General features: G+C 42.8%; 1 protein-coding gene across 4 annotated transcripts in view; it reads right to left on the bottom strand.

Annotated features, from left to right (window-relative positions):
* Positions 1-11,357: 11,357 nt before the first annotated feature.
* Positions 11,358-27,796, bottom strand: part of NDP (norrin cystine knot growth factor NDP) — a 36,704-nt gene continuing 20,265 nt past the window's right edge. For 2 of the 4 annotated variants that reach the window (XM_053971633.1, XM_053971632.1), the window contains 3 exons: positions 20,293-20,349; positions 19,285-19,639; positions 11,358-12,173 (listed from right to left, as the gene is read on the bottom strand). In XM_053971633.1, coding sequence (XP_053827608.1) covers positions 11,946-12,173; positions 19,285-19,503 — 447 coding nt within the window. In that variant the 5' untranslated portion in view covers positions 19,504-19,639; positions 20,293-20,349 and the 3' untranslated portion in view covers positions 11,358-11,945. The remainder of the gene's footprint in view (positions 12,174-19,284; positions 19,640-20,292; positions 20,350-27,796) is intronic. The other 2 variants (XM_053971635.1, XM_053971634.1) reach the window with 1 other exon arrangement.

The raw sequence follows: 27,796 nt of genomic DNA, 5'->3' as shown, positions 1-27,796 counted from the left end.
CCGAGTACAGGGAAAGAATGAGCTCCCTGCTCCTGCTGGTCACACAATTCCTAATGCAGGCCAGGATGCCACTGGCTTTCTTGGCCACCAAGGCACACTGCTGGCTCATATTCAACTGGCTGTCGACCAGCACCCCCAGGTCCCTTTCCACCTGAACAACTCCTCCTGGATGTCATCTCTAAGCCTGAGGAATCATCACTGAGGGTCAGTAAAAGGTGAAGGTGCAATACCAGAAGCCAGTGAAGCTGCCCAGAACCCTCCTGGATTGGGATCTCAGAGCTACAGTGCTTTAGCAGGGACATACACACAGCATGGCTCACCCAGGGAAGGACTGGGATTCACCCAACATCTTCACTGACCCTTGGCTCTCTGCCTTCAGCAGAGACTCCAGTCACCCCCACAGGGCTGCCCTGGGGGTGTAGCTCCCTCTGCCTGCTCTCTATGCAACCAGCATGTGCCTGTTTTTTTGATTTTTGCTATGTAGTTCCCTGTGCTCACCACTACCTTCTCCCCTCAAAATATTTTCTCTTGGACTGTTTTGTGAGGTTTCAAAACACCTTTTCCCTTGCTTTTTGACCATCCCCTTTCCTATATAGCTTCACAGCTATAAAGCCTAAGCCTCTTATGATCTGGACACTGTACTTCAGACCAGTGGCACAGCTGTTCAGAATCATCACTCCTGGAAAGAAAAAGTGGGGAAAAAGGAGTAAAAGCACAAGTAGAGAGGCATCTTCAACACTATATGGGTTCAATCTATCTCAGACCTACAGCCACCTGCAGCAGGCACTGAGAGTTCATGCTCACAGCTGCAAGCTAGAGCTAGATTTTCTCTGGCCAAAGAACAGGCAGAAAAAATAGGGTACCTGAGCCTACACTTTAGTGTGCCAAATGTTGCCAGGCCTCTGCAGGCTGCCCTGCTGTGTGAAACAAATTCAGAGTATATTTACTTTTTCTAAATATTGTAGCTCTGCTGTCTTTTTAGCTCAGTTTTGGTGGCAGCTTGCAAGTGATTCTCCTTTTCTGCTTCCCAATCAGAGTCCTTTTGGTGTCATTTTTCTGCAGCAGCCCCTCCACCAAGGACATAAGCCTTGAGCTCCTCTGCTTAATTTAGCAGCACAGTTGTTTTAACCCTCTCCTTGGAAGTCATGCATCATGAGCTTACCCAAGAGAAAGACATTGTGACAAAATGCTCATGATGCACTGTTACACACCAGGGCATGGAAAGAAACCTTAGGAGATCATTTAATTAACTGCACCATCTGGAGGCAGGATTGGCTATACCTAAACATTTATCTAAACTTCCTAAAGGCACCTAAGGATGTGTCTTAACAGCCACCTACTGTATTTCCATGTTTTCTGTGCAAGAATGTTTCTTTCATTATGGATACTGTGAGTTTAATCCCTGCAGCTGCTTATGTTAATATTTTCAACAGATTTTTCCCTTATCCTTCTCTTCTCCAGACTGTACAGCCCAATTCCTTCAATTCGTTCTCGCAGGCAATGTTTTCCTGCCCTCTGATTATTTGAATTTCTCTCCTCTTTACTTTCCCCAGTTAGTGAACATCTTTTTTTGAGCTCGAAATTGATCCCACTAATCTGGTTGAAGCATCACTAACACTGAATAAAGTGGAAGGGTTGCTTCAGGTACCTCACAATGCTGCCTAGTATTGCATTTAGCTTTCACATAACAACATAATGTTGACTTATGCTCTGCTGTAACCCACCATAATCCCCATATCTCCTCCTGGAGAAGGTTTGTATTTGTACTGCTGATTATTCTTTCCTGTCTCGATGCATCTTTCAGGTTTCCCTTCTGTTTGCTTTAGGCAGTGCCTTCAATTTGTCAGGATTGCTTTGAATACTAATTTGTATTTGCAGCCCCTCCTGCTTAATGCCACATGCAAATACAAAAGGCATCCTGTCTATTCCATCATCTCAGTGATCAGTGGAAGTGTGAAGGGCCTGAACTGAGAAAATCTCACACTTGGACAGTGTTTGTGAGTAGCTGCTCCTGGTAGGTTCTCTAGGTGTTACTCACCTCTCAGAACATCCATCTAGATCATGCTTCCTCATCTTTTTTATGAGGATATCAGCAGAGAGACTACATTAACTGTGATTCCTATTGATCTCCACAGCTGCTCTATGGCTGTACGTGGAGCTGGTTTTTTTGAGTTAAAATTCTCCCTTTTTTTTCTGTACTGTATATTGATCTGCATCTGTGGCTTTCTGCTATAAGAATGATAGCAAAATAATAGATTAGAGTGATAGAATTATTCCTTCGTTTCTTTTCTTTTCTTTTCTTTTCTTTTCTTTTCTTTTCTTTTCTTTTCTTTTCTTTTCTTTTCTTTTCTTTTCTTTTCTTTTCTTTTCTTTTCTTTTCTTTTCTTTTCTTTTCTTTTCTTTTCTTTTCTTTTCTTTTCTTTTCTTTAGAAAGAAATAGGTTGATTCAGCTTGAAGATTAAAACTGGAGAGGATATGTCTACCTCTGCAATTGGTGTCTAATTTCCTGTTATAGACCACAAGCATCTAGTCAGGACAATCAGCCTAGAAGGCTACTCAGCTCACCCAGAGATATACACTGAATGTCTGCTCTGCTGAGCTGACTTTAGGCTCAGTTGTCTCACCTGGATCTTCTCCACCTGCAGGAGGAAGTCAAACACAGGCCTGATTCCGGGCCCCATAATTCAAGAGCCACATCCTGCCTCCTAAATTCTGTGTAACACACAGGATAGCACGCTGTCTTCAGGATGTTCTAGTCAAGTTTTGCTGAACATTTCTAGAATGTGGAAGAAAAAACAGAAAAATGATAATATTTACAATGCAAGTTGGAGTAATGCTGCACCACTGGAATTTGTTATTGCTGATCTCAATAGCTGCTTACAGTGGGGGGTAGTGACCTGTAATGTGAAAGGGGTTGTGAATCTTCCTAACTGACCTATGAGATCATCCTGAATTACTAGTGTTGCTTACAGGTATAGGAATTAGGCATTATCCTGTAAAAAAAAAAAGGGGGCTGGGGAGAAAAGTAAAGTAGTAACAGAATGAGAAGCATCACTGTTAAATTTGTTTCCCTTGTAACTGGATTTCCTTTCAAAACATCTTCTCTTGGGTATATGAGAAGGAGGTCAGGATGCTGGTTGTGAGAGATCACAAAATAGTGAAGAACTTTGGGCACAGATGTAGTTTCAGACCAAGTCTTTATGGGAAACATTACTAAACAATTTGCTTTTTCACAGATCTTCAGAACCATTAGGTTGTTGGGGGGTACAATTTGGGATTTGCACTTCTTGCACAAGTAGAGAAAAAGATGAAAAACGTATGAGAATCCAGCTGAAAGAAGCAGGCACTAAAAAGCAAGAAAGAAAAGTAGCATCTCCTGATCAGTCTGTGATATCCATGCAAGATCCTCACTATCCCACAGCTGCCAGCAGGATGCCCTCAGTGTAAAGTTGCTTCTGTGTAAGTTTGCTGTCCCAATCATCTGTTTACCCCAGGAAACCATTGAGAGTAAAAACATGGAAGGCAAAATTTGAGGTCGAGTCATGATCTTCTGTGAGTAGGGTGTGATGTTGCTGGCAGCTTCATGTGTAAGAAAAGTGGAATGCAATGATTTGGCCTTTTCATATTTTGCAGATTTAAGGACCATTCCTGTCCTTTACTGCAGTCTGGAGCTTTCCCCTGATGCTACCAAGGGCACTCTTGTTCTTCATCCTCCTAAGCTGACACAGGCCCTGCCTGTGATGCCTGGTGGCACTTTTACAGTGTGAAACAAATGGGCCTTTTACAAGCCTGGCTTTGTTAGACAAAATGCGACTAATTGCAGTCCCCAGTTGATTTGGGGTTTGCTGCTAGCACAGAGCTTTCTTCCACTTATTCCTGCTACTGCTCTCCAGCAGGCCAGATCTCACAGAAAGGCTGGAGGAATTAGGAGCCTTTTGCAGCTTTTTCAGCCCTTTGCAGCTGATTCCCTATGCTGAGCACAAATCCTGTCCTCCTATCCCAATCACAGTCTGCCCTCTCTGTCCCACAGCCCAGTGCAGCCTTCTCCAGCTGGCCAGTGGAATGTGCTGGGTGCATCCACTGGCCCGTGCTCCCATGCTCATAGCACCTCCAATCTCATTTTTTAGCTGGTGAAGAGCCTGGCTATTAACCCGAGCTGTGAAAATCAGGAGATTATTTCTGCTTTCTCTCCTTGCAGGGCTGGCCCAGGCCAGCTGTGTCCAGCAGGAAAAGCAGTGGTAAGTGAGCTCCACCTAAAGGCTTGTCCTCAGCTCTCTCCCAGAAAGGAAGGAGGGATTCACAGGGATTTGTTTCATCATGCCTGAGCCTCACGCTGTGCTCCACCTCCAGGGGAAAGTGTAGGTTACTCAGCAAAATCTAGGAGCAGTCAGTAATGCCTTTTGCCTCCATTGCAGCCAGGTGTGCTGCTGACCTAGCCTCATTTTCTATTTATCACCTTTTATTTTATTGTTTTCAAGGTCATTCATGCAGTCTTTTTGTCTGACAGCCATGGCACTGTCGAGGCTTAAGTGCATAAAGATATTCATGAATATGTAAAAGTAGGGCTGTGTGTGTCTCTGTATGTTTCTTTTTTATAACTCATTGAAAGTGTAATATAAATAATTTCAAAAAAAAAGCTGTGATTATCCAAGGCAAGGCTAGAAACTACAACTTTTTGCATCCCACAGCAAACACTGTCTCATCTTCCCATATCCTATTCCTGTATCTATCATTACAATTTAAGGGGAAAATATCACAACGTTGTGTGCTGAAGTTCTTGGTGCCTGCAGATGAAAAGCCACAATTAACACATATATTTCCCCCTTGAGGCTCTTTCCAAGCAGGAGAATACAGATGAAGAGTGTTGAACTATCTGCTCCTCATTGTTTAATGCCTTCCTTTAAGGAGAAATCGAATATAAACAAAGAAACAGCACGGGAGAAATCAGGGAGCACAGGAATGGCTTCTCCTAGTTCAGGGACTCTCCTGTGCATCAAAGGGAATGAAATATGTGAGGAGTAGCAACTCTAGTCCCTGGAGTGGTAATATTTGAACATATGTAGCTCATATAAGATTAGAATAGCTGTAAAGTTTGCACAGTCTTGCTGCAGCAGGTCACACTTCCAGTTAGTGGAAGTGTTTGGACAGTGTGGAGCTGTGTCTGACATCAACAGGGCGACTGTGCCCACGTGTTAAGAGGTGCAGGGTAGGTGAGGAGGAGCAAGGTAGGTCAGAGGGATGAAGAAAATGAATATAATTGTGTTTTCCTCAGTTACAAGCAGCTGACTTGTGAATATTTGATGCTGAGGGCTGCCAATATCCTGAGCAGGGTCTTTGCAGGAATGGATACTTCCCTTCTTGCCTCCTCCCTGAGCCTCAGGCAGGAGGCTTTGCTGGCCAAGCTTTGCTCTCACTGAATTTGCTGATTGCTTCTCTTCTGTGTGAATGAAAGCAGAGTTAAGTCAATATTGAGCACCCTTGGAAAATCCCACTCAGAATTAATTTAGTGTTTATTCAATTGAATATTAATGGTGGGATTTCTTTGGCTAAAGAAAACCCTTTACTGTCTTTTCATTGAAGCCTACAATATGTTCTCTTAGTTCCCCTAAGCATCGTCTGCTGTGTTTCATCTTCTGATGTATTTTTCTCCACCGTCACAGTCTGTAGAAGAGAACTACTTTTTAAAATATTGTTCCAGATTTGAGAAATGGCACAATTTCTAAACACCATAAAACAATTCTGTTGAAGTTCTAATAATCTCTTTGTCAGTGCTCTAAAGGAGAACAAAACAAGAGTTGGGGAAATCTGCATTTAAAAAAAATCAAACCCATAAAAAGCACAGATGGAAAGAGTAAACACAGACATGCAGTTTTGCATGGGATCACCCTGATCTCTTTTCTACAAAACATTATGTCTGGAATATTTATTTGGCTCCAACAAGTGACCCTTGATGTGACCACAGAGAGCTGAGGGACTCAGGAGGATTTGGGCACCAAGTGATGTTTCACTGCAGGAAAATGATGAATGATTCAGGCCACCTGCTTGCTAAATTTTGTCCATCTTGCAAATAGTGGTGAAATATAGCTGCTTTCTAAGAGCAGTGGAGAGGGTCTAGTAGAGGTCTTTGCTCTTCTCCAGGCTTTCAGAAATGGTGGAGGGCTGTGAGACTGAAGAGAGATGTCTGTGAAGTAGAGCCTTGTTTTGTATATGTATATGGACATACACATATACACAGGAATATGGCACAAAGATCAAGAGTTACTACTTCTAATAGTACCAAACTGCATCTTGGCAAAACTATGGGGTTGATTGATCTTGTGTTTGAGTTCTGCAAAAGCATTTTTAAATCATTTTCATAGAACAAAGCAGACAGTGAGCATGTAATTTCAACACTACAATACTGTTAGTGTAAGTTCTTCAAATCTAATTTCTGATTCACTCAGACACCTACCTGGGATATTTTCAGCCTCACAGTTTTAGATAAAAGTCTCTTTGACCAGCAGAAGTTGTCTCTGCCTTTCCTACAGGGTATACCTGGGAATGTGCATCTGCAGAAAACTCAGCAAACTCAAGTGCAAAGAGCAGCTTAACATTTCTGCCAAGCTGGGAGCCTGTTTAGCTCACTCAGACTGCACTGCATTCCTGACAACTGCTCTGGTGATTTTACCTCCTCACTTATGCACAGCTTCTGTGGGAAAACTTGATCACCCAAGAGAGTGGAGACTCATCACAGACCCTCGTCCACTTGAATGAGGGGGTTTGATCCCCACCTGTTACAGAGTTGGTGACTGAAGATTTCAGGATAGAGGATTCAGCTCCAAAAATTATTTTGGAGGCAGAACTAGATCCAAAAGTTAGAAGCTCTAGTGCTTAGGGTAGGGAGCTGGGGTAATTAATCCTGGCACACAACTTACTGCAGCTCCCCAGATTAATCTTTTTTATATAGTGATTGATTACAGTACAAAATATCAGTGCAAACGTCCATTATTTTTTATGTCTGAAAAGCCTCAATAGAATGGAAAATTATCAAGTCTTGAGATCCATGTAGAGCTTGGAATACCAATTGTGCATCTGAATGAAAACTGCTGTAACTCAGGATTTGCTCTTTAATTCTTTCAAGAATAAAAGATCACACTAATATATGTAGATTACCTGGGAATATGATTAACTCTTTTAATATTTCATGGGATGCACTGCTAGTTAACATCTAAAGGAAGTATTAATTCTGACTCAGACAAATTATAGATGTCCTTTTGTATTTTCATACATGTTTTTGATTCCTTGACCTTTTCTGAATGGTCTATTAGAAAAAGAAAAAAAAAAGACATAACAAAACACTTTGATATATCTTTCTTGGTGCAAGCCAGACAGGATTACTTATTCTCCTTAATGAACTCTAAATTTTCTTATCTTGATACACAAAGCATCTTTTTTGTTTAGTACCACCAGAAACCATTTTCAGTGCATTAGACTGCTTATTAACATCGTTTGCAGTTTACCAGTGATTGACCTCTCCCTTTTTAAAAAATAAATAGAAATTGTGACCGTTTCCTTGCAAAATAAAATTAAAAGACTCAAAATTTGGATTTCCAATCAGCTTATCTGTACACAAGTTTGCAACAGAGCAAACTTGACTGGGCTGCTCATTTCCATCAGTCTGCTGGACTTTTGTGAGAATATCTGTTAGCCATAATGTAATCTATCTTAGAAGGCAGTCAGCTCCTTGCTTTCAGATAATTACAGTCAAAGAAAACAAGACATACCCTCCCTCTCCCTCCTTACAGCAGCTTTTTTTTAATGACATTTGGATTTTTCGAAAATATTTATGGCCCAAGTCAGAGGAAAAATGCTCTGGTAAGCAGAACTATGTTTTGTGGGGGGCTTAATCCTACTTCAGGCAATTTCAGTATGAAGCTACTGTCACTAAGCAAGTAGAACTAGACAGTGAAAAAGAACTCATCCACAGGAGGGAGCTCAGGGGCTTCTCTTTTTCTCACATCAGGGACTAAGAACTGAGTTCAGACACACAGAGCAGCAGAGCAGCAGAGCACTGCTCCTATGGGACAGTGACCTCTCTTCTTTTATTCCCCTCCTCTTTCACAAAGACATTCTGCCTGCAAGTCACACAGTCCTGCCTGAGCTTCAGGGCTTTGTGGTAGGTCTGGAAGGGTTTGGTGAGCAGGTTTAAGCTAAGGCTCACATGAAAGCCCACCACAGGCTGTGGTGTACCATGGATGCCAGTGAGTTTTACCTCTCCTTTTCTGCATGAGCCCTGTGACAGTAACTTACAAAAGCTCTGACAAAGGCCACTGGGAGACAGCCAGGCTCAGGAACTCTTGGCCAAAGTTCTTCAAGGTCAGCAGGCAAGGTGAGGTGTTGTCAGGGGGTGAGTTATTCCATTTAATGATTCTTACAAAGGTTGAACCAGTATAGTGGCTTTGAAACTGGGAGTAAAATAATTAGAATTTACTACATCATGAGCTCTTTTATTCTGGCAAATCACAGATTATTTCTGATAGGCACAAACTGTGGGGGCACTGTAAGGCTTTTCTTACAAGCAAAGGACATCACCAAAGTTCTGGTGTTTGCTTCTGGTGGTCTCCATGCATGGGGAAATGACTGGGGATAGATAGTGATACAGACATTATAAGGGAAAATACAGCTCCTTCTCCCTGGACAGAATATGGTCAGCATCCCCAAATTCCCAAACAATCTTGGGGGGACTAAACAGAGGGTGGAGTGGAGTGGAGTGGAGTGGAGTGGAGTGGAGTGGAGTGGAGTGGAGTGGAGTGGAAATGCTACAGCTGGGCTCTGTTGAAACCCTTGCAGAGGAGGTGACTTGGTGGTACTTTCTGATAAGCCACACAGAATCTGAAAACTGAGAGACAGATGTCCTGTTGTTGAATCAGCAACTGTGGTGAAACCCCTCTCCTTGGGTAAGAACTGTATGTGTGTTGAATGATCTCGAGGTGGCTTTTACTGGGACTGGAGCTTGTTAGGATGTTGCTTTGAATTAATAAATTGTTTAAATAGTCTTTGTAGTCAGAAACAATCACCTGCAATCCTTTAAACTTAACCTGTCACTGTTTTATTAATAAAATTCATTGTTTAATATCAAGTTGCTGATATTTATAACTGGGTTTTTTTGCCATTTAAAATTTCTCTTATACTCCTTCCATACATGTATTGGACTCAACAGTTCAATTAGATAATGTTGAATTCACTTTGACATTTATGCCTGGCAACAGCCTTTAAGGTCACAAGGTGATGATTTTTCATCAGAGGAACCAAGCAAAAGTGGAAGGAAGGGGCGGGAGGGAGAGGGGAAAAAAGGGTTTTGTTGAAACACAAATTTCTTTTGTGAGGCTGATTTGAGCAGTTACAGTTCTGGGTCTGTGTTAGTGAGGGGGGTGTGGGTATAAACACCAGCCAAGCTCTCCTCTCACTATAGATATTCTCTTTTTTGCTAAATTGGCTCAGGAATGGTCTCTGCTGAACCCCGCTGGCTCTTCTTACCTGAGGACCACAATCAGTGCCATGGTGTTCTGCCAGGTCCCATCCAACCCTTTTAGGCACTTGCAGCACCCAGATTTTGTGTCACAGCCCCCCCCCCCCCCCATTTTGCACTGGCAAAGGAGACCGGTAGCAGCATGGCCCGGGGGGTGGTGATGCTGGATATAGCAATTATCCCTCAAACATTCCCCTTCCTTAGATAGCTGCAGAGTACTGCTGGTGTGCAGCAGTGTCTGTGAGCACACTTAGAGGTCATGCATATTTTGCAGTGTAGTTATTTGGCTGTCAAAGGTATTGCTGACGTTTTGAATGAGGACTGGAATTTGCTATATATAATTAACAGTAGGGGGTGGTGCTTTTTTGGATAATGAGATCTTTAGATGCTGGAGGTTGAAAGAGAGTGGAAAAGGGATGCACATATGATCTTTCATATAAAGCAGTCTGGTGATAATGCCCTGCTCACGCTCCCTGGACTGGCCCTTTGATGTTCAGACCATGTATCAGATGTGAAAGGAATGACTGACAGTCCTGGGACAACACATGGTGTCTAATGAGCTCACTGGGGCTCATCACTCCCAGTTCTGACATTTCAATCTGAGACCCCCAGCTTCTGGGGGTTGTGTTCACCCTTTAGCTTGCCCACAGCTCTGTGTCTTTGAAAACTGACCATCTCCAAGTCACCTCCAGAAGACAGAATTCCAAGTCACTTCCAGAAGACAGACTTCTTCCCATGTACCACAAACCTCTCTGAATGGTGCCTGTGCTCTCTCCTGTGCCCCCTGTCTTTCCACTGCCGGCTGCCATCCTACTCCAGGGTTTGTCTTGCAAGGCCAGTGGCTGTCACCTCCGCATTCACATCCCACACACATTCACCTGGAGGAGGCAGAGGCCAAGGAATTAGGCTTTGCCTGAGCAGCCACAGTAACCCCTGTTACTGAGCTCCCTGTCAGACCTTGGGGACTCCCTGTCACACTCAGCAGTGTGTGTCCTCGAGCTGCTGCGCGTGGCACCTGCTGCAAATGAACCGGGTGGAGCTGAACAGATGGGCTGAACTCTGCTCTTGGAAAGGACTTCCCCTCCTTCCGTGGGACCCTGCCAGACACTGCTGTGCATGGGAGCCAATCCAGTTTATCCCAGACAATAACTGTAGGATGGTGCTCACGGGTGCTACTGATCCTGAATCCTTACACAGCAAAGATGCTCTCAACACCCTCAAGATTTCTGCCAAAACAATGGCTCAGCCAGGTTTTGTGAACAGCACAGACATGCTGCTGGCTGACTGCATATGCTGCCATTTAAGGACATAAGAATTTTAATATGAGATAAGAAAAGTTATGTTGGTCCCTTGAAGTCACAATAGACTGTGAATGAACCTTCCTAAAACCTCATATTGATGGAGGAGGGAAAGAGTTTCTCAGCAAATACCAAATGCCATTCCTAAACTTTGGATCCCCTGTCATTTTGAGATTTAGAATTTCGGGATTGCCTGTCTTTAAAAGGCAAAATGGTATTTGCTCAATGGCCTAAGAACAAAAATGAAAATAAATCCTAGGTTTAATCATCATTTTGGTGGCTCTGGTTCTATATATCAACAGGTCTATTTAAATTAAGAAATTACTCCATCTAGTATGTGGCATTTTAGTATTTGATTAGTTTTTAGCTTTTGAATAATGGCTTTTGCAACAGATGTGATGTGTCACGTTTCCCAGCTTTTAGAAGGGAATAGTGAGTCTCATGACCTTTCCCTTCCCAAGAGTTGCTCAGCCACTGAACTCAGATGACACATGGTGCAAATAATTGTTTCAGCTAGGCTGGGTATTCCAAGCATGGCATTTTATATCCAGTTCACTTTTCAATGGTTTATTTGTAATTTCTGCTAAACCACAGTTAAAAGTTATCCAGCATTTGGCCACTAGGTCAGTAACAGATGACCCTTGCCAACAGCACAGATTGCTTTGAAGGCCAGTATAACTAGCAAACTGAGAATAAATTGATAGGTTAAGAGGTTTTCTGTGGGAACTGATGCCCATCTTCTGTCCAAATGTCAGTTTCCAGACTGCAGTGCTGTCATCTGGCTGACCTTCTTCTCTGTTCCCCTGCTGCCCATGGCCTAAAGTAAAAGCACCTCTCTGTAGTCAGAGCTGAGTCTGGAAAAGAAGAAACTCTCAAAAATATCCTTTCAGAAAAAAAGAAAGGCTTCTTAAAAAATAGTCCTCATGTTTTTGCCTTTGTCACAGCTCACACTGCGATACCAGCACCATCCAGCAACCCAGGATATTTTGTACTTCTGCTCTCAGATTCAATCCAACCTGGTTAGTCCTGTCCTTGCTGCAGTCCTGTGCTGGGAGCACCGGCCTGACCTTGGGTTGTTCCCTGGGGCTCTTTCCCCACAGCAGCACCCCCTTGTCCCCCTCTGCCGTGCCCCTTGGTCCCTAGGAGTTGCACTCCTCGCAGTGGCAGGAGAGGATGTAGCGGTAGGTGGCCGTGAGCCGCATGCCCCCCGAGCACCGCAGCCTCATGGCCTTCAGCTTGGAGGTCTGGGGCCGGCAGCAGTGGCAGGTGGAGCGGAAGGGCTGCTTCAGGACCGTGCTGAAGGAAACCATCGGCTCCGAGCGCGAGGTCTGGCTGCAGCGGCCTTCGCAGCGGGCCAGCAGCACCATCTGCCAAGGAAAACACAGCGGTTAGGAAACGTGTCCCCAGCACACAGCTGACACCAGCAGCGGGATCCTCCTTCCAGCCTGGCCAGGGTTTTGTCACTTCATCCCAGCCCCACAGTGTGCTTTGCCCCTGGGCTGTGTCTGAGAGAGTGGAGGAGATAACGTGGGCAGGAGGAAAAGCAAGGCTCCTCCTGAAATCCCTGGCACTGACACCAAGAAGGACTGCAGGACCTGGACTGACCTTAGGGCTCCAAATGATCACAGCCAGCCCTGCTCTCCAGACACCATGACTGCACCTGTGACTTGCTGACTCCAGATCCGTGCCAGTCAAGCCCTTAAATCATCAGCCAGGCTGATTGTTTGGTTGGGTATTTACCAGTGTTCTGAGTATACACACCAACAGGTTCTCATGTCTTGAGTTTAGATATATGAACATGTAAAGTAGAAATATAAAGAAGATGCTCCATTTATTGCTTTAAAGAAGTATTTTCTAGCTCATTCCTTTGATAAAGATCACCTTGGACATGTATTTGCAATTATATGTGTATCTATATATCATTGCATCAGTTGTATTTATATAAAATGCACTGCATAGCATAAAGCAGTGAAAATGTGAAAGAAGTTCAACTGGTTGCCATGAAGATTCCCTAGTGAGATTTTCAACAAACAGTGCAGCTCCAGGTTTCTTCTTCTGAGTTCAAATGTGAGCTGTGGCCAGAACAAGGTAACTTGCACAGCAGGAGGCACCAAGGAAGGAGAGTCCATAAGCAGTCACCTACTCCCTGACAACCCCTTGAGCAGAGGAGATACAGCATTAAGCACTACATAAATCATGGAAAGGACCCTCTAAAGCTCAGCAAATGATGTGTTAGAAACAGCTGTTACCACCTTGATAACGGGTGTTGTACAAGTTTGAACTGACTCCTATTCTTTCATGTGGACGGAAATATTAAATCCATGTCAGCTAATTTTGCTTAACCAACACAAACTTCAGTATCAGTTTATTATATCATCTAAAGTAGGCAGTAAAACACTTGTAAGTCTTTTTTATAACCAAGGGAGAACATTACATTTTAACCATGCTACACATGTCTCGTGTTTTTTTCCAGAAAATATGAACGAACAACTACAAATGTGACAGCAAATACTTTACAGTGTTCAACCTTTTTGGGCTTCTTTCATTACACGAGCTCAACTGGCTGCAAATCTCTAAGTTATGCAAGCAGGTACATCAAATGTTTAATTTTCTCTTAAGTCAGAGTTGTAAGGAAAGGTAAGATAAAAGAGAAAGAGAATATTCCTGAAATTAAGTAGGAAATGCCAGCACTGTCTGTGTCCATGGCAAGGGTTCTGATCATCCATTGTACAGTGCTTAAAAATTACTCTTGCATGAGTACTTGCAGGCTAAATGTTGTGCTTGAAAATGTATTAATGTATTAATATATTAACAACTGCTCTTCCAGTCAACACAGGTCACAAAGTAGATATCTTCATGAGCTGATGATCTGTGCTTGGTACCATCTTGCTTCTTAGTTAGAGATGGGCTTTTGTTGCTTTCTGACAAATCTGTCATCCTTTAAGATTTGTAGCATAAATTTATGGTCTCCTTCCTGTGGAACTGCATATTCATACATAAATTAACTTCAGCTGTTTGTACTAATATGGTGGGATGGAAATTTCAGTGTACTGTTGAGTCACACCTGAGTTTTAGACCCATCAGCTACACTAAGCTCCTTAACAGCAGAGTCTTTAGTGTATAGAGAACATGAAAGGGACAATCACTGCAGTGCTGTCACCCCATTACTCACAGATAAAGATCCACTTTTTTCCCTCGCTAAACAAACCTCACTTCCCAGGGAGACAGCTGGTGAAGGCATCTAATTAGATACCAGCTCTGCAGGTTTCTAATCCTGCCTGTATTGCAAAGGAAAGAAGCAGAATGGGACATTTGACCCAGTAATTTCCTTCCCAGCATCTTGATAGCTCTTGTTAGGTCCCTGCTTTGACCAGTTCACCAGGCTGTGCACTGTCTCACAGGCTGTTCCCAAATGAATCACTGAATCACAGAATTAACCAGGTTGGAACAGACCTTGGAGACTCAATAAAATTTGGGGGTGAAGAGCAATCCAACAGCACCTGACAACTGTTTGAAGACTTCAGAAACAACAGAGTTGAAATCTCCTCAGGAGTGGTGCAGTGGGATTTACAACAGCCAGAAATTGCTTTTTGGGAGGTTCAGAGTGTCCCTAGAGTCCACTCCAAGCAATCCTTTCTATAATTTCAGCCCAAATGTGACAGCACACACTGCTGTATGGTGGGGCTGACTTCTGGTGGTAGATGCTTCAGGAGCTGGAAAAATCAGTCAGGTTCTGGTACTGTTACCCTAAGAATTTTTCTAATGCATGTCTGCTCCTGTATCTGCAGGTACTTTCAAAAATGCCAATAAAAATAAAACATGCCTTCAAGAAACTGGCAGGACTATAGAAGAGTTATCCAGAGTAATTATAGAGTAGAATTATCTGATGTGCCAATATTTCTGTCTCAATATAAACAGCTGGCTTCCTAATGCAAACCGAGCCAATATTTATTAAATGTGCCACTGTATTTAGAATTTATATTTTACCATTTATAATTTCTAAGCCTCGTCTTTAAAAACTTGTTTTAATCTATGGAGGCTCTAATTTTAATCTGCAATTTTGCTAGCTACTTAGTTTTTCATAAGATAAGGTCAGTATTTGTATAATGTAGAATCACACCGTGTTGGTTTTATTCCTTGTTTTTGAATGACAGTGAAAATTCTTACCAATGGCACAAACCCAAAGTTATCAAGTTGAACATTCAGGCTAAAAAAATATCATATTTCCCATTTTCATAGCTTTCTAACCTTCTGGACTACCTAAAGTCCTAACCAAATTTACCTTCCTCTTCATAAATCCAGAACAGCACCAGTGGATTTTGGCAGGTGTGCAAATGAGCTGGATATAGCATGTACTTTGAAAGCTTTGCTTTGCCTTTTAATCAATTGCACCAGCTGCTTATTGCTTCATGTACTATAGTGCAATAGAGATTATCACCTAAAAAATTAGTCGTGCTATGATGCATTGCACAGTGATAGAGTGGGTGTGTAAATATAGTAAAAACATGTGGGTATTTTATAACCTGACATCTCTTGGCTCCCCTTGGCCCTTGCACATGTGAATTTGTGCACGTCACCTTGCAAGGCTGGATCCAGAAGCACAGTGTCCTAAAACAAGGGAACCATGTGGGTCTATGAGCAGCTAGGGAAGAATATTATTATCATTATCATCATCATCATCATCATCATCATCATCATCATCATCATCATCATCATCGTTGTTATCATTATCATTGTTATTTAAAGTGAATGGTCTCATAGGTACAAAAGAGAGGAACCTGAATCTAAGGCAATATTTGACTCTGATAATTTGAGCTCTATTCTGGAAATCCAGAAGCTGTGAACTGGTGTGTTATTAACAGTGTTTGTAGTCCACTTTCCTGCACCTTCAACAACAAGCTGAAGCTCAAAAGCAGATGGACTGAGATGCCTGAGAACAGATTTTCACACAGTTCCCGTGGCCTGGCTGCAAGCAGGCATTACTGAAAATCTCCTGAGCTACCTCAGGAGTAAATGTCTTCAAACATCTGCTAAATCTTTCTTCATCTGCTCTGTGTCTCCCTGGGCTGGATTCTCTAGTGTGAGACTGTCAGTGGTAGCACACTTCTGGCACATCTGGACAAAGCACTTGTGACAGACAAAACTGGAATTTCGGAGGCTCTGGGAGCAGTGAGGGAACCCAGCACACTGATGGAGACCACTGGGTCTCCATGACAGAGGTCAGGGTAAATCAAATATAGTCAGGAAAGGGAATACCTCATGAGTTGTTACAAACATTTCCTTGAAGACAAAGGAAATCAGTTTTTCTGGAACAAATGGCCTTCTCCCATCTCCCTTTTGTGTCTCTTTTGTACATTTTGTTACTATAATAGACTATGTTTCCAAAGGAGTTGGAAAACTGTTTTCATTGCCTGCCTGAGGCCACGAGCAAAAGGGATTTAAATGATTAAATTATTGGCTGGATGTTTAACAAAAGTACTTCCCATGTGGGTGCAATTGGCAGCCTCCACAGAGAACCACAGTGGACACAATCCTTTTTCAACCAGGACAGACAGCAAACATAATATGTCTTGCAATTTTTGAAGCCACTTTTGACTTCTGTAACTCTATGCTGCACCAAAAGGGAAAACATATGGAGTGAGAAAGGGTATCTCAGTCTATCACCCCAAAAAAGGGCAAAGTCTCTGCTTGACACTGTCATTCCAAGCTTCCACAATGGAAACTTGGTGGAAACAAAATGTACCACAATTCCCACAGCTACTCCCACAGAACTTTCCTTTTTTTGCCTTGGTTACATTTTATCACAATGTATATATATATATATATAAACAGACTTCGCATCTAATTTTAATTTGCATGTATAATATTCCTCTGTGTTTATATGCTACTAGATCCAGAAGAGAAGCCATATGTCTACCAGAATAGAATGATTCAGATACCTAAGAACTTAAACAAAAAATAGAAAAAAAACAACCCCAAAAAACAACAACAAAAAAAAACCAAAAAAACAAAACAAAACAAAAAAAAAAAACCAAAAACACCCGAACAAACAAACAAAAAAAAAAACCCCAAAACCAAAAAACCCAAACAGCATTAAAAAGCTTGAATTAAGAGAGCTTTCTAGGAAATTATTTCACTTTGTATGAAAACTGTTTTCATTTTCCACTTCATGAGAAAGTCCGTACAATTCACAGTATTCTTATAGAAGTGTTCTTGAAACTGTTGTGGGTTTTGGGAAGGCAGAATGTGTGATAATGCTTTCAAACATGATTTCCATTAAAGGCTTGATTTGAAAAGAATCACTGACTTTTGCAGCCAGAATTGCTAATGTTTATGTCAACAACTTTTTTTCCCTCAAAGTTCAGTTTTGAAATTATATGGTTTTCATTACAATGCTTTCTGTGTTCTTGCTTCCATCCTAAAGGCCTGATAGTTTTTTTGCTTTTCTCTGTCACTGGGGAAGCTAAAAAAAGTAATTTGTCAATGGGTTCTTTTCCTTCCTTCCTTCCTTCCTTCCTTCCTTCCTTCCTTCCTTCCTTCCTTCCTTCCTTCCTTCCTTCCGCAACTTCCGCAACTTCCGCAACTTCCGCAACTTCCGCAACTTCCGCAACTTCCGCAACTTCCTTCCGCAACTTCCTTCCTTCCTTCCGCAACTTCCTTCCTTCCGCAACTTCCTTCCTTCCTTCCGCAACTTCCTTCCTTCCGCAACTTCCTTCCGCAGCTTCCTCTTCTTAAGTCTAACAGGTGATCAGAAAGCTCCAGAGAGGGCAGGACTGGTGGCACACAGACACCTGTAAATGAAAGCCACCCACACACCTACACTTTGTCACTTTTCCCTCTTGCTGAAGTGTACTGTGCTAAAATCAATATTGCACAAAGGGATGCACCTCTGCAGTTCTCTGTGTTAATGCCCTGTGTCTCCCAGATGGTAAAGAGTTCTAGTCTAGCCTAAAAGCAAACCAAAAGACCTCTCCTGAATCTCAAGTAATGGATGGTTTTACTGTTTGGATTCAGAAGAAGTAGGGCAAAAGTCTCTGGGCTCCCACTGCTGTGAATCAGGCATGATTATGCAAAACCAGCAGACAGCAGTGCTGAGAGAAGGCAGCCCAGAGAAGAGCAGGATCCCTGTGCCAAATTTTGAGGCTGTGAGCCACTCTCTGTCGAGCAGGCAAGGATGAGCCTGGCTGCAGAGTTTTGGCCAGGGCAGCAGCTGTCCTGCTGCACAGAGCACCCAGCAGGTCTTATTTTCTGTGGGCATTTCTCTCTATGCTTTATTTTGGCTTCTGTGATTTGCAGCTACCTGTGGCATTCCCTCACCCCTGCACTGACTGTGGGAAGCAAAGGGACTTTTTCTGCACATAAAGCATCTGGGGTGTCTGCAGCCAGCACTGCATCCATCCCAACTCTGGATCCTCTCTCCTTGCAAATTCTCCCTGAGGCTGGGGTTTGCCACCAGGCAGGCACCCCTCTTGTGATGAACCCTGTCACACACTGGCCCCCCATCCCTCTCTTACCCAACACAGGGCTGGCAAAAGCACTGGAACTGGCAGTCCTTCCCCTTCCTTAATCCTGGGATGTGAGTGCCTGAGGCAAAGGCCTTCCCGTGGGACAGAGGAATGGCCCAGTCATCTGAATGTACAGACTGTGTTAACTCAAACAGAACAAATTAGGACAAGACAAAAGGGACTAGCAAGGATTTTCCCATTGTTTCTCCCAATTCTTTTTCTCCACATAATGAAATAAATGGCTGTAGGCTACATGCACAGGCTACTAAACCACTTTGACACAAAACTTTTCAGGCTTGAAATCCCAAATGAAAGTCTATGTATTATTTCTGTCTGCTCCTAAGCCCTACAGTAACCATCCAAGTGTCATTCTGCATGTAAAAAAAGACTTTGAAAAGGGGGTGAGCAGGGACAAAATAAGCAATATTCTTCATAACCTTTTTTTAATTACCATTTTACAGTTCGGTTCTTTTTCTCAGTACTTCACCTATAGTAGCTATGAACTTGCTCCAGATTAAACATTCATTTGAAAGATGGGGTGACTGGGGTGATCTAAATTTCCAAAGTAGCTCATCTCTTTGGGGCCATCAGCTGAGATCCTAAATGTGCTCCTTTCAATCTTGTCGTTTACTGCATGTAAGCTTTACCACCATTGTGAATTTCTCCATTTGAAAGGGTGAAAAGCGAGTCAAGAGCCTTTATGTCCAATCCCAGTTCTTATGTACACACAGGATATCTTCACATCTGTATGTCTCTGCTGTTAGATTCTGGATGGGAATAGGGATAGGGGTAGGGATAGGGATAGGGATAGGGATAGGGATAGGAATAGGAATAGGAATAGGAATAGGAATAGGAATAGGAATAGGAATAGGAATAGGAATAGGAATAGGAATTCACACCGAGAAAATCACCCAGAATGGCTCATTTTAACAACTCTTCCCTCGAAGCTGTGAGGAGGTGAGAGGAGCCTTACCTTGGAGCTGCACTTGTAGAGAGGGTGGCTGATGGAGTCGACGTAGTGGTGCCTCATACAGCGGCTGGGGTCGGAGTCCATCAGGAAGGAGCCCTCTGTTTTACTGTCCGTGTCTCCCATCATGACCAGCAGCGAGAGCATGGAAATCGAGGCCGCCAGTACATGATTTCCCATTGTCGAGGAACTTCTCGCTGGTAACAGCAGAGGGGGGTAGAGCATCAAAAACCCTCTAAATTCTGGAAGCCAGTTCCTTTCCAGGATGGTGAAAAGTCTGCTTTAAGTGTCTGAGCTGTCATTCTTCTTCTCAAGTTGGAGTCTGACGAGATTGTAATCCATCAAAGAATCTCCTGCGCAGCTGGAATAAAAGCAACATAAATCACAATCCTGAGCAAAAAGACCTCTAGAGAAAATAGACATACATAGTATTAAGGTACTCAGGACCTTTGCTAGCCTGCTCAGAGTGAGCCTGCTTAGAGTGAGCATAATTCCCACAGAAGGTAGGGAATATGGTCTTAAGGAAGGAGATGTCAAGGCCTTGTTATTTTTAAGCATTGTTCTATCATTTCAGGGAGATGAAATGATTTTTGACTTTCAACATCTCAAGTGGTGCAATGCCATTCTTTTCTACTTGGTGATGAAATTCATCAGAAATTCCTGCAAATCGGAAGGACTGTGTACCCACTCAGAGTGTCAAGGAGGGGCAAAGCTTGGCTACCTTCCACATTACAGATGGGAATGTCTGGCCCAGGTAGCACATGGAGAGGCTGGAGGCAGGTTCAGCTGTGGCTCTGAAGGCTGCCTGGCTGTGCCCTGCAGCTGCAGGGACAAGGGACAAGGGACACCCCCAGGGTGGAGGGATGCTGAAGGTCCGAGCCAAGGCATGAGCAAAGTGGTCTCCCAGCAAATTGCTGAGCACTGCATGAGGAACCACCCGGGCCTCTTGCTGAACTGTCCTGTCCTCTGAGCACCAAATTCCCATGCACACACATCCAGGCTTTGTTTGCTTACTTGTCAGGCAGCACTTTCTGGCTGTCAGTCTCTTCCCAGCTAATTAAAGAGCAGCATCTGAAAAATACATTTATTATTCCATAATATCCAAGTACTATCACAGCTATCAATTGGGAAGAAATATGTTCAGGTGGAGACATATGGCTATCTACCCAGGCATCTGGATTTCTGTTTCATGTTGGAGATCAGGAGATTCTCCAGGAAACAGGTACAGGACAGCCCCTGAAATGCTGCCCAGAGCTTTGTGCATGCAGGGGAAGGAGAATATCTCCATCAGCTGCTTCTTCACAGTCCCTTGATCCTTCTCACAAAGCCTGTAGTCCCAACTGGGTGATTAATTTCACTTTTACTACAAACAGATATAACTTGAAAGAGCTGTGAATTATCCATCTAAACACAGACCCATGAAGGATAGTCAAAGGATACTCATCAGTACAGTTAAAAGTGCAAAGACTTTCTGAAGAAACTTAAGATAAAACAGTTCCCCACTCACAAAGAAATGCTCTGGCAGAGCCTCTTGAGTATTTAAAGAGCTGATGTGTGCCTTTACTGCCTTATACAAGCCTCTTTCAAAATTGTTTTCTGGTTTGCTGGCAGTCCTCTAAACTGACTGATACTCATCTCCCAAACAGCCTCCCCACCAGAGTGCTTGATGATTTGTATATTGCTTTATATCCTCCTCCAGCACTTCTGTGAGAAGAGTGCCTAGCAGTGACAAACAGTTCCAGAGTTCATCCAAGTTGGGATGGTGCTGATGTGACATCCAAAGTCTCATGCTGGGAAGAAATGTTATTAGGGATGCTCTGTGTACAGTTAGAGAGACAAAGATGCTCTGTGTATTAGAGATTTTTGTTGTTGCTGTTTCAGGCTATTATCCATGTGCTTAAGTAGGAAAGGAAAAATTATGTGACAGTGGATTTAAATGACAATATATTTTTTTTCCCCCAGAGTCTGACATATGACCTGGTATATTTTCCTCAACAAATGCGGCATTAAAAACATACAAGGGCTTTGCAGTATAAAGAACTAAAACAAACAACATAAAACACTTAGGATCTCAGATACAATTATGCACAGCCTCGTTCATGTCAATAAATATCCCTCCAAACATTTCAGCAGCATAGGAGAGAAATCTCTTGGTCATGGGAGCTGGGACAGGCTCCCTCCCTGAAGTGAACTGTGCTACTCCAGCTCATGCAGATGATGCCCAAGGATTAGCTAACAGGAGGAGGGATGCACTATTTTTTTTCTTCATGTTTAACCTTTTACCTACATTCCTATTCTTTTTTATAAAGAGGCTGACCAAAACATGCTGCTTGGCAAGGTCTCCCTCCAACATAGTTAATCATTATTACACACCCAGTAATTCCCTCTCTGTCCAAATAAATTTAGTTGATATTAGACGGTCTCATTTCATGTGATACTACACCCAGGGATCCCCATTTCCCATTCTCTCTGTCCCACTGTTAATTCTGTGCTTCTATATCTTTCCATGGTTTTGATCAGTATGATTTAATACAGTGAGAGAAATCTGAAGTCCTGGCTCAGTTTTCAAAGGCTTATCTCCCTTGTTTTCTTCAGGAAATAATTGGATGACACAGAGGCTGCCTCATGAAAATGCTCTAAGAAAGCTGGAAAGACACAGGGAAAAGTGTGAGAAAAGGAACATGGCTGTACCTTCTTCAGGATAAGCACAGTACAAAAAGTATTAACACTTCCACAACCTTTTAAAATTGCCCTCATACTTCACTAACAAAGAAATGTAGCAGGTTTTGGTAACAATACTTTGAAAGCAGTAAAAAGTATCACATATTTATAAGAAAAAAGAGAGAAAACCATTGTAAGTATGATCCATCTCTTGTGAAATAAGAGGTTACACTTGTTTATAGGCACACTGGTAAAATGTATAGGTGTATCTCCTGACATTCCTATGGGAAGCATGCACATACATTTTTCAAGTACATATGCTATATATAACATATATAACATATATGGAAGAAAAAGTCTTAGAGGGACATTTAAACACATGGAAGTTAGATTTTTGATTCTGTAAAAAAAAAAATCAAAATATTTTCACTTAGGTACATCAGCATGATGAGGTATGTTGGCATTATATTTTCCATTTCCAGCTGATATTGTGCAATGGCATTTCACTTGAACTTAGCACCTTTTTTTTTCTTTAAGTTAAAAATTCCATTACTTTTGATATGCTGTCTGAAATTATAAAATCCTAGATAGCACATGCTATCAGGATTGGCTTAAGTAGTTTCCAGTCTATACTTCTGTCCAAAAAAACAGAAGCAAGTATAATTGCACTCATAAATCATCATTACAATGACATTTTGTTTCATTTGGAAAATACACTTTTTTATTAAAATCAACAATTTCACAGAGAATTTTTTTATTCTGTTTCAGCTGTTTTTCCTTACTTTCTTTTCATGCAAAAACTGTGGTAGACAGCTCATCTGCTAAGCTAACAAAAAGGAAGCCTAAACCCTCCCTCTTTACAGCATCCTGTAAAGAAAAGATGCAAATGTGACTTTATATCCTCAGGCTGAAAATTTGCTACAAAATGGCAAACAGTATATGGCCTAACAGTGGATGAAAATCACTACTTCACATTTTTTTCAGACTTCACTGAGATATGGGAAGTACATTTTATTAGCAATGGTTAGTTTCCTTTCCATATACCTAGTTTTCAGGATTTCATAGAGACATAACATACTAAAGCTTGTTCCAGCTGTTACCTAAATCTGCTACAGCTGTTAACCTAAAAACTTCAGGGAAAAATAGAAGACATCCCAAAGAAAAACCCTATTAACACACAGTCTAAGACTGTATTGCATGTGGATATAGGTGCAAAGTTAGGGTTATTTTTCCAAATCCATGTTCTTATTAATTGCTTTCTGAATAATACAGATTTCTTATCATAGTTTTAATGTCATTTGGAGAGTGGTGAAGGCTAAGGTTTTGTTTTGCTTTAAGGACAGAAGAACATTCCATCATCTGGAATTATTTAGCCAGTCACTTTGTGAGAACGTAAACAGAAATTCCCTTTTTGCTATGTATCTTGGAAAAAATAAAGAGCTGAGCAATTCTCCCAAGGTCTATTGGATCTGCACAGCTTTTACCCTGGCAGGTGGGAAGGGAGCAGTGGAAAAGCTCATTTATGGTGTACTTCTAGTTAGCTGTTCCCTCAGCCCCCCATATTAGGCAGGCATATATGTTCAGCTTGGCCTTCATTTTGCTGGGCATTTTCTGTGTTTGAGACCCCTGCTTGAAGATGAGGGTGCCATTTAAACCACTCAATGCTTTTTGGGTTTTGGAGGCTGCCAAAAATCCAGTTGAAGCAGCGGTGTGTGTATATAAATTAAGCCTGGCCTTGCATGCTGTGCATATTTAGTAAACACAATTACTTGGATCCTACCATGTGGTTCCCTCAATCTGAATTTGTTATGTAAACAGAAGAGTTGCAAGAGTACTAAGTTTCTCCAAACTCCAGACCTAAAAAAGTGTCACTAACCACGTATGTGTATATATATGTGCGTGTGTCAATTCACTGCTGCTGTTCTGACAAAAAAAGGCACCACAAAGTTCTTCATGAGACGAAAATGGATTCCTCAAGAACTTTACCAAATTTAGAAAAGTTTAGGTTTTCCAGGAAGATTAGGATTTGGGAGCTTCATTCTCCAAGGTCTTGATTGGAGTGGAAACAACTGTAATGGGTAAATTACTCAGTCAGGCTCCACGAGGGTTTGTTCTGCATGGTTAAATTCTCCACTGCCATGTCAAAGGCATCATGGTCTGTTCCCAAAGATCCTTCAGCACCCACAGCACTCAGGTGGCTTCCAGCCCACGTTGCCATCCACACCATGCCTGGGAACAGCTTGGGAAGCACTGTGGGACTGAATCACACCAGTGACAATCTGAGCCATTCCAAAGAGCAGTTCATGGAGCAGAAGAGGCAACCCCAGATGAGAGGCTGTGTCTGACCCTGCTTTCTGTAGAACCACCTCAGAGCCTTTGTCAGTTCCAGCATATCTTTTAGCTCTCTAAGTAAATGCAATTATCTTATCTAGGTATTTTACTGTGGTCATTTCTGTGCCAGCAGTGAAGGAGCTGGTCTCCTGTGCATGCTACCAAAAATCCTCACTTCACTCTGCAGCTGCCTGTCAAAACACCTGACAGAACCACTGAGTGGCCACATGGCAACCAGGTAGCGGCAGATGAACACAAGCAGCCCCAGTTGTCTGAGAAATGCCTCCACACAACATTTGAACAAGTTTCTTCCCATCCTGAGGCAAGGAAAATACCAAACCAAATATTTTGAGTGAGATCTTTACAGCTCTAAATAAGTGAATGTTCCCCCAAGGTCTTGTTGTGCTTAAGAGGTTTTGTTTGCCTGACATCTAGCTGTGCTGGAGCTTGTCCCCTTCCATGCCAAGGGGAATGTCTTCATCCATGGTCCAGGAGCTCATCCACCCATCACACAACAGGGCAGTGTGTGCCTGCATGGAGGGTACACAAACAACACACACTCCTGCCAGAGCTGGCAGCAGCTGGTGGGCAAGAGGGGAGGGGAAGGAAAAAGGCAGCAAGAAGGAAAACAGGCTCAAAAGAAGGAAATTTAAGCTTCTTTATCTGGTTGTCCATGGTAAAGAAGTCCATCTTCTGGTCCTACTAAAGCTGTGATGAGAAAAACCCCTGGAAATCATTTTTTACTGTGGGACTTCCTTGAGTCTTTCAATATTTCAGGAGATGAATATCTGTGACTGCAAGCAGACTGAAGAAAAAGAAAAAAATAGGAAGACCATGGTGTGTGAAGCATAAGAAGCAACATGACAATTGCAGCAAATATAATGGAAGCACCCTGGGAGCCTCAGCACACGTGGGATGAGCATACATGGGACTGGTTCCCTGGGCTCGTTTAAGGCCCCAAAAATGTTCCTGCCATGGGGAGCCAGTGCATGAGGTGGAACAAATCCAGCTGAATGGCACTTGAGCTGTCTGAACTTCCCTCTGTTTTTGAAGTTCCCAAGAATATTTCCAGCCCTTCAGGTACTAGGAGAGGGGGAGCAGGAGGTGCCTTCCTGCTCAGTGGTTGAAATAACAAACTCCAGTGGGTACTGCGGGCTGGCACCTGGCCAGCAGACAGGCACGGAGAAAGGGGTTTAATGTACTCGCAAAGAATAACTGCTGGGGGACAAAAGAGTGCTTGTATTTTTATTCTTTCCTTTTCCTGCTTCCAGGAAGCTTTAAATAGATTGATTAGGGGCATGCATGGGATATCTCTCTAATGAGGGAGTAGACCCTTTTAATGGTGAGGTGATGCCAGCCTTGGATTCTTTCTTTATTCTTGTGTCTCACTGAATAGCAGAGTAGTCATGGTCTCAAGTCTCAGACAGCAGAGGAATACAATTTTACACTTGGTCATCCATCCAGAGGGTGCTGGATGGGATTACTCCTTGGTGAAGCACCAGGTGCAGACTGAGCAGCCTAGGGCTGCCCATCCCTCTTAGGAGGCAAACCAGCAAGGGTGGCTGCTGGCTGCAGTGCAAGTGTTCCCAGCCAAGCATTAGCTATAGGGTTTGCTTCAGTAATTACCTCTACTTCAGTCTTATGACCCAACATGAGGCAAAATTACTCTTGGCCAAATTACAAGTTGCTGAGAGGTCTAGGGCATTCAGGCATGTGTCCTTTACCTGTTGGAGTGAGTTACAAGCAGGTGGGCCGTTTTTGTTCTCTGTCTTTTGCATATTTTCCAACGAACTCAAAGGCCTGTAGTTATCAATAGATGTGGGAGCAGGAATAGGTCTTTTTATTCTTTAACACTAAGCAAACACATCCCTGCCACTGGGACCAGCAGAGAGTGTTATGCATGCCGGAGACAGCACAAGATTGAAGGGGATGTTCCCTCTCTTCTGACCCCAGGGGCAAAATCCTTTCCTCTTTTATACACAGGCAACATTCAGACCACCATCCATATACCTCATCCTCTGATAATTAGGGAACCTAAATATTTGGCTCATGGTAACAATTCTATGTCTTCTAACAAGGGGAGCAGCATTCCCCTAGGTCCCACTCCTTTTGAGCCGTGCTGCTATGGCAGCAATGTGATTGTCACTGCCATGGTATGCTTAACCTTTGCCAAACCAGAGCTGAGGCATTAACTCAGATCCTCAACCCACATATCTTAAAGGGCAACGTAACCTGTGCTGCCTTGGCCCAACACAGTCTGCAGCTCAGTAATAACAAGCATGAAAATGTGACAAGCGTGAGCCATAAAAATGATTGATGCAACTAGAAAAATAACAAAGAGAAGCTGAAAAATAGCAATGAGGAGGAGGAATTCCTGGGACCAGTGTCTCCATGGCACCAGCAGCCCCCTACTCTCACATCAGAAGAGAGGCTACACTTGCCTGTAGTAGAAAGGATCTCCATACCACACAGTGAAATTCCAGCAAACAGGACAAGGACTGATGGTGTCTGGAAGTGGCAGTGTCACTGCTACCCTGATAATAGTTTGAATTAGATTATGTGAGAAAAGGAGGAATATATAGACGACCAGCTGCTCAAAGGCTTACTACAACCTTGCTTTTATTGTTCTGCTAAGTTAGAGGTGGGGCATCAGAGGGATTCCTAACATACCACTACTGAGAAATTTTAATATGTTCCACACTGACACATATAAAAAGGAAATAACAGCTGATCACAGCCAGCAGAGACTGCAACATCTCTTTATATGCATGCACAGAAGCATGGTCAAAGTGGGGTGCTCTTGGCTCAGACACCTGAGCTAACCTGACCCAACTAAACCTTTCTCTGCCACTGAGTTGAGTTTCAGCAAAAGGACTGTCAAGTGTGAAGTCAGGCAACAGAAAAAAAAGGTGATCTGGACATGGCTATTCATCCCATCCCGAGATACCAGGACATGGAGAAGGGCAGGGGAGCTGAGAGGCAGAACACTTAACACTGATGAAAAGAAACACGTGTTTACACAACCGACAATGATCCGGGGGAACAAGATATCACAGAGGGCAAAAGTTTAGCTGGGCTCAGCGAAAGGACCTGTTGTGTATGGGGGGTTACAGTCACAGGGGTTTCATTTCTGAAGAGTTTTTGGAAGGGTTGTAAACCCTCAGGACTCTGAGAGCTCAGTGGATGGGGTTAGGGAAAAATCCTTTGCCCCAGCAAGTTACCCCATAGCTGCTGCCATAGGGACTTTGTGTCTTTCTTTTTTGTGGCCTCTTCCAGAGGTGGATTGCTCAAATAGGGGGCTACAGTCTCATGTAGCAAAACCTTCCTAAAACTCACAGGGACAAATCTCTCCTCATACTCAGAAGAATTATAAGAGAGAGAAATTTGTAATACTTACAATACAACTATCAAATATCTATAATTGTAATTAAAATAGTGCTTGGGAGGTGGGGAGGGGGGAAAGACAGCATCTTGTTTTCTTTCAGTTAGATAAATAATCCACCAGACAAGTTGCAAAAATTGTCTC

Source organism: Vidua macroura, chromosome 2 (genome assembly GCF_024509145.1).
Source record: "Vidua macroura isolate BioBank_ID:100142 chromosome 2, ASM2450914v1, whole genome shotgun sequence".
Lineage (NCBI taxonomy): Eukaryota > Metazoa > Chordata > Aves > Passeriformes > Viduidae > Vidua > Vidua macroura.
The sequence above is the reverse complement of the archived record's forward strand: the minus strand, read 5'-3'. Positions and strand labels throughout refer to the sequence as shown.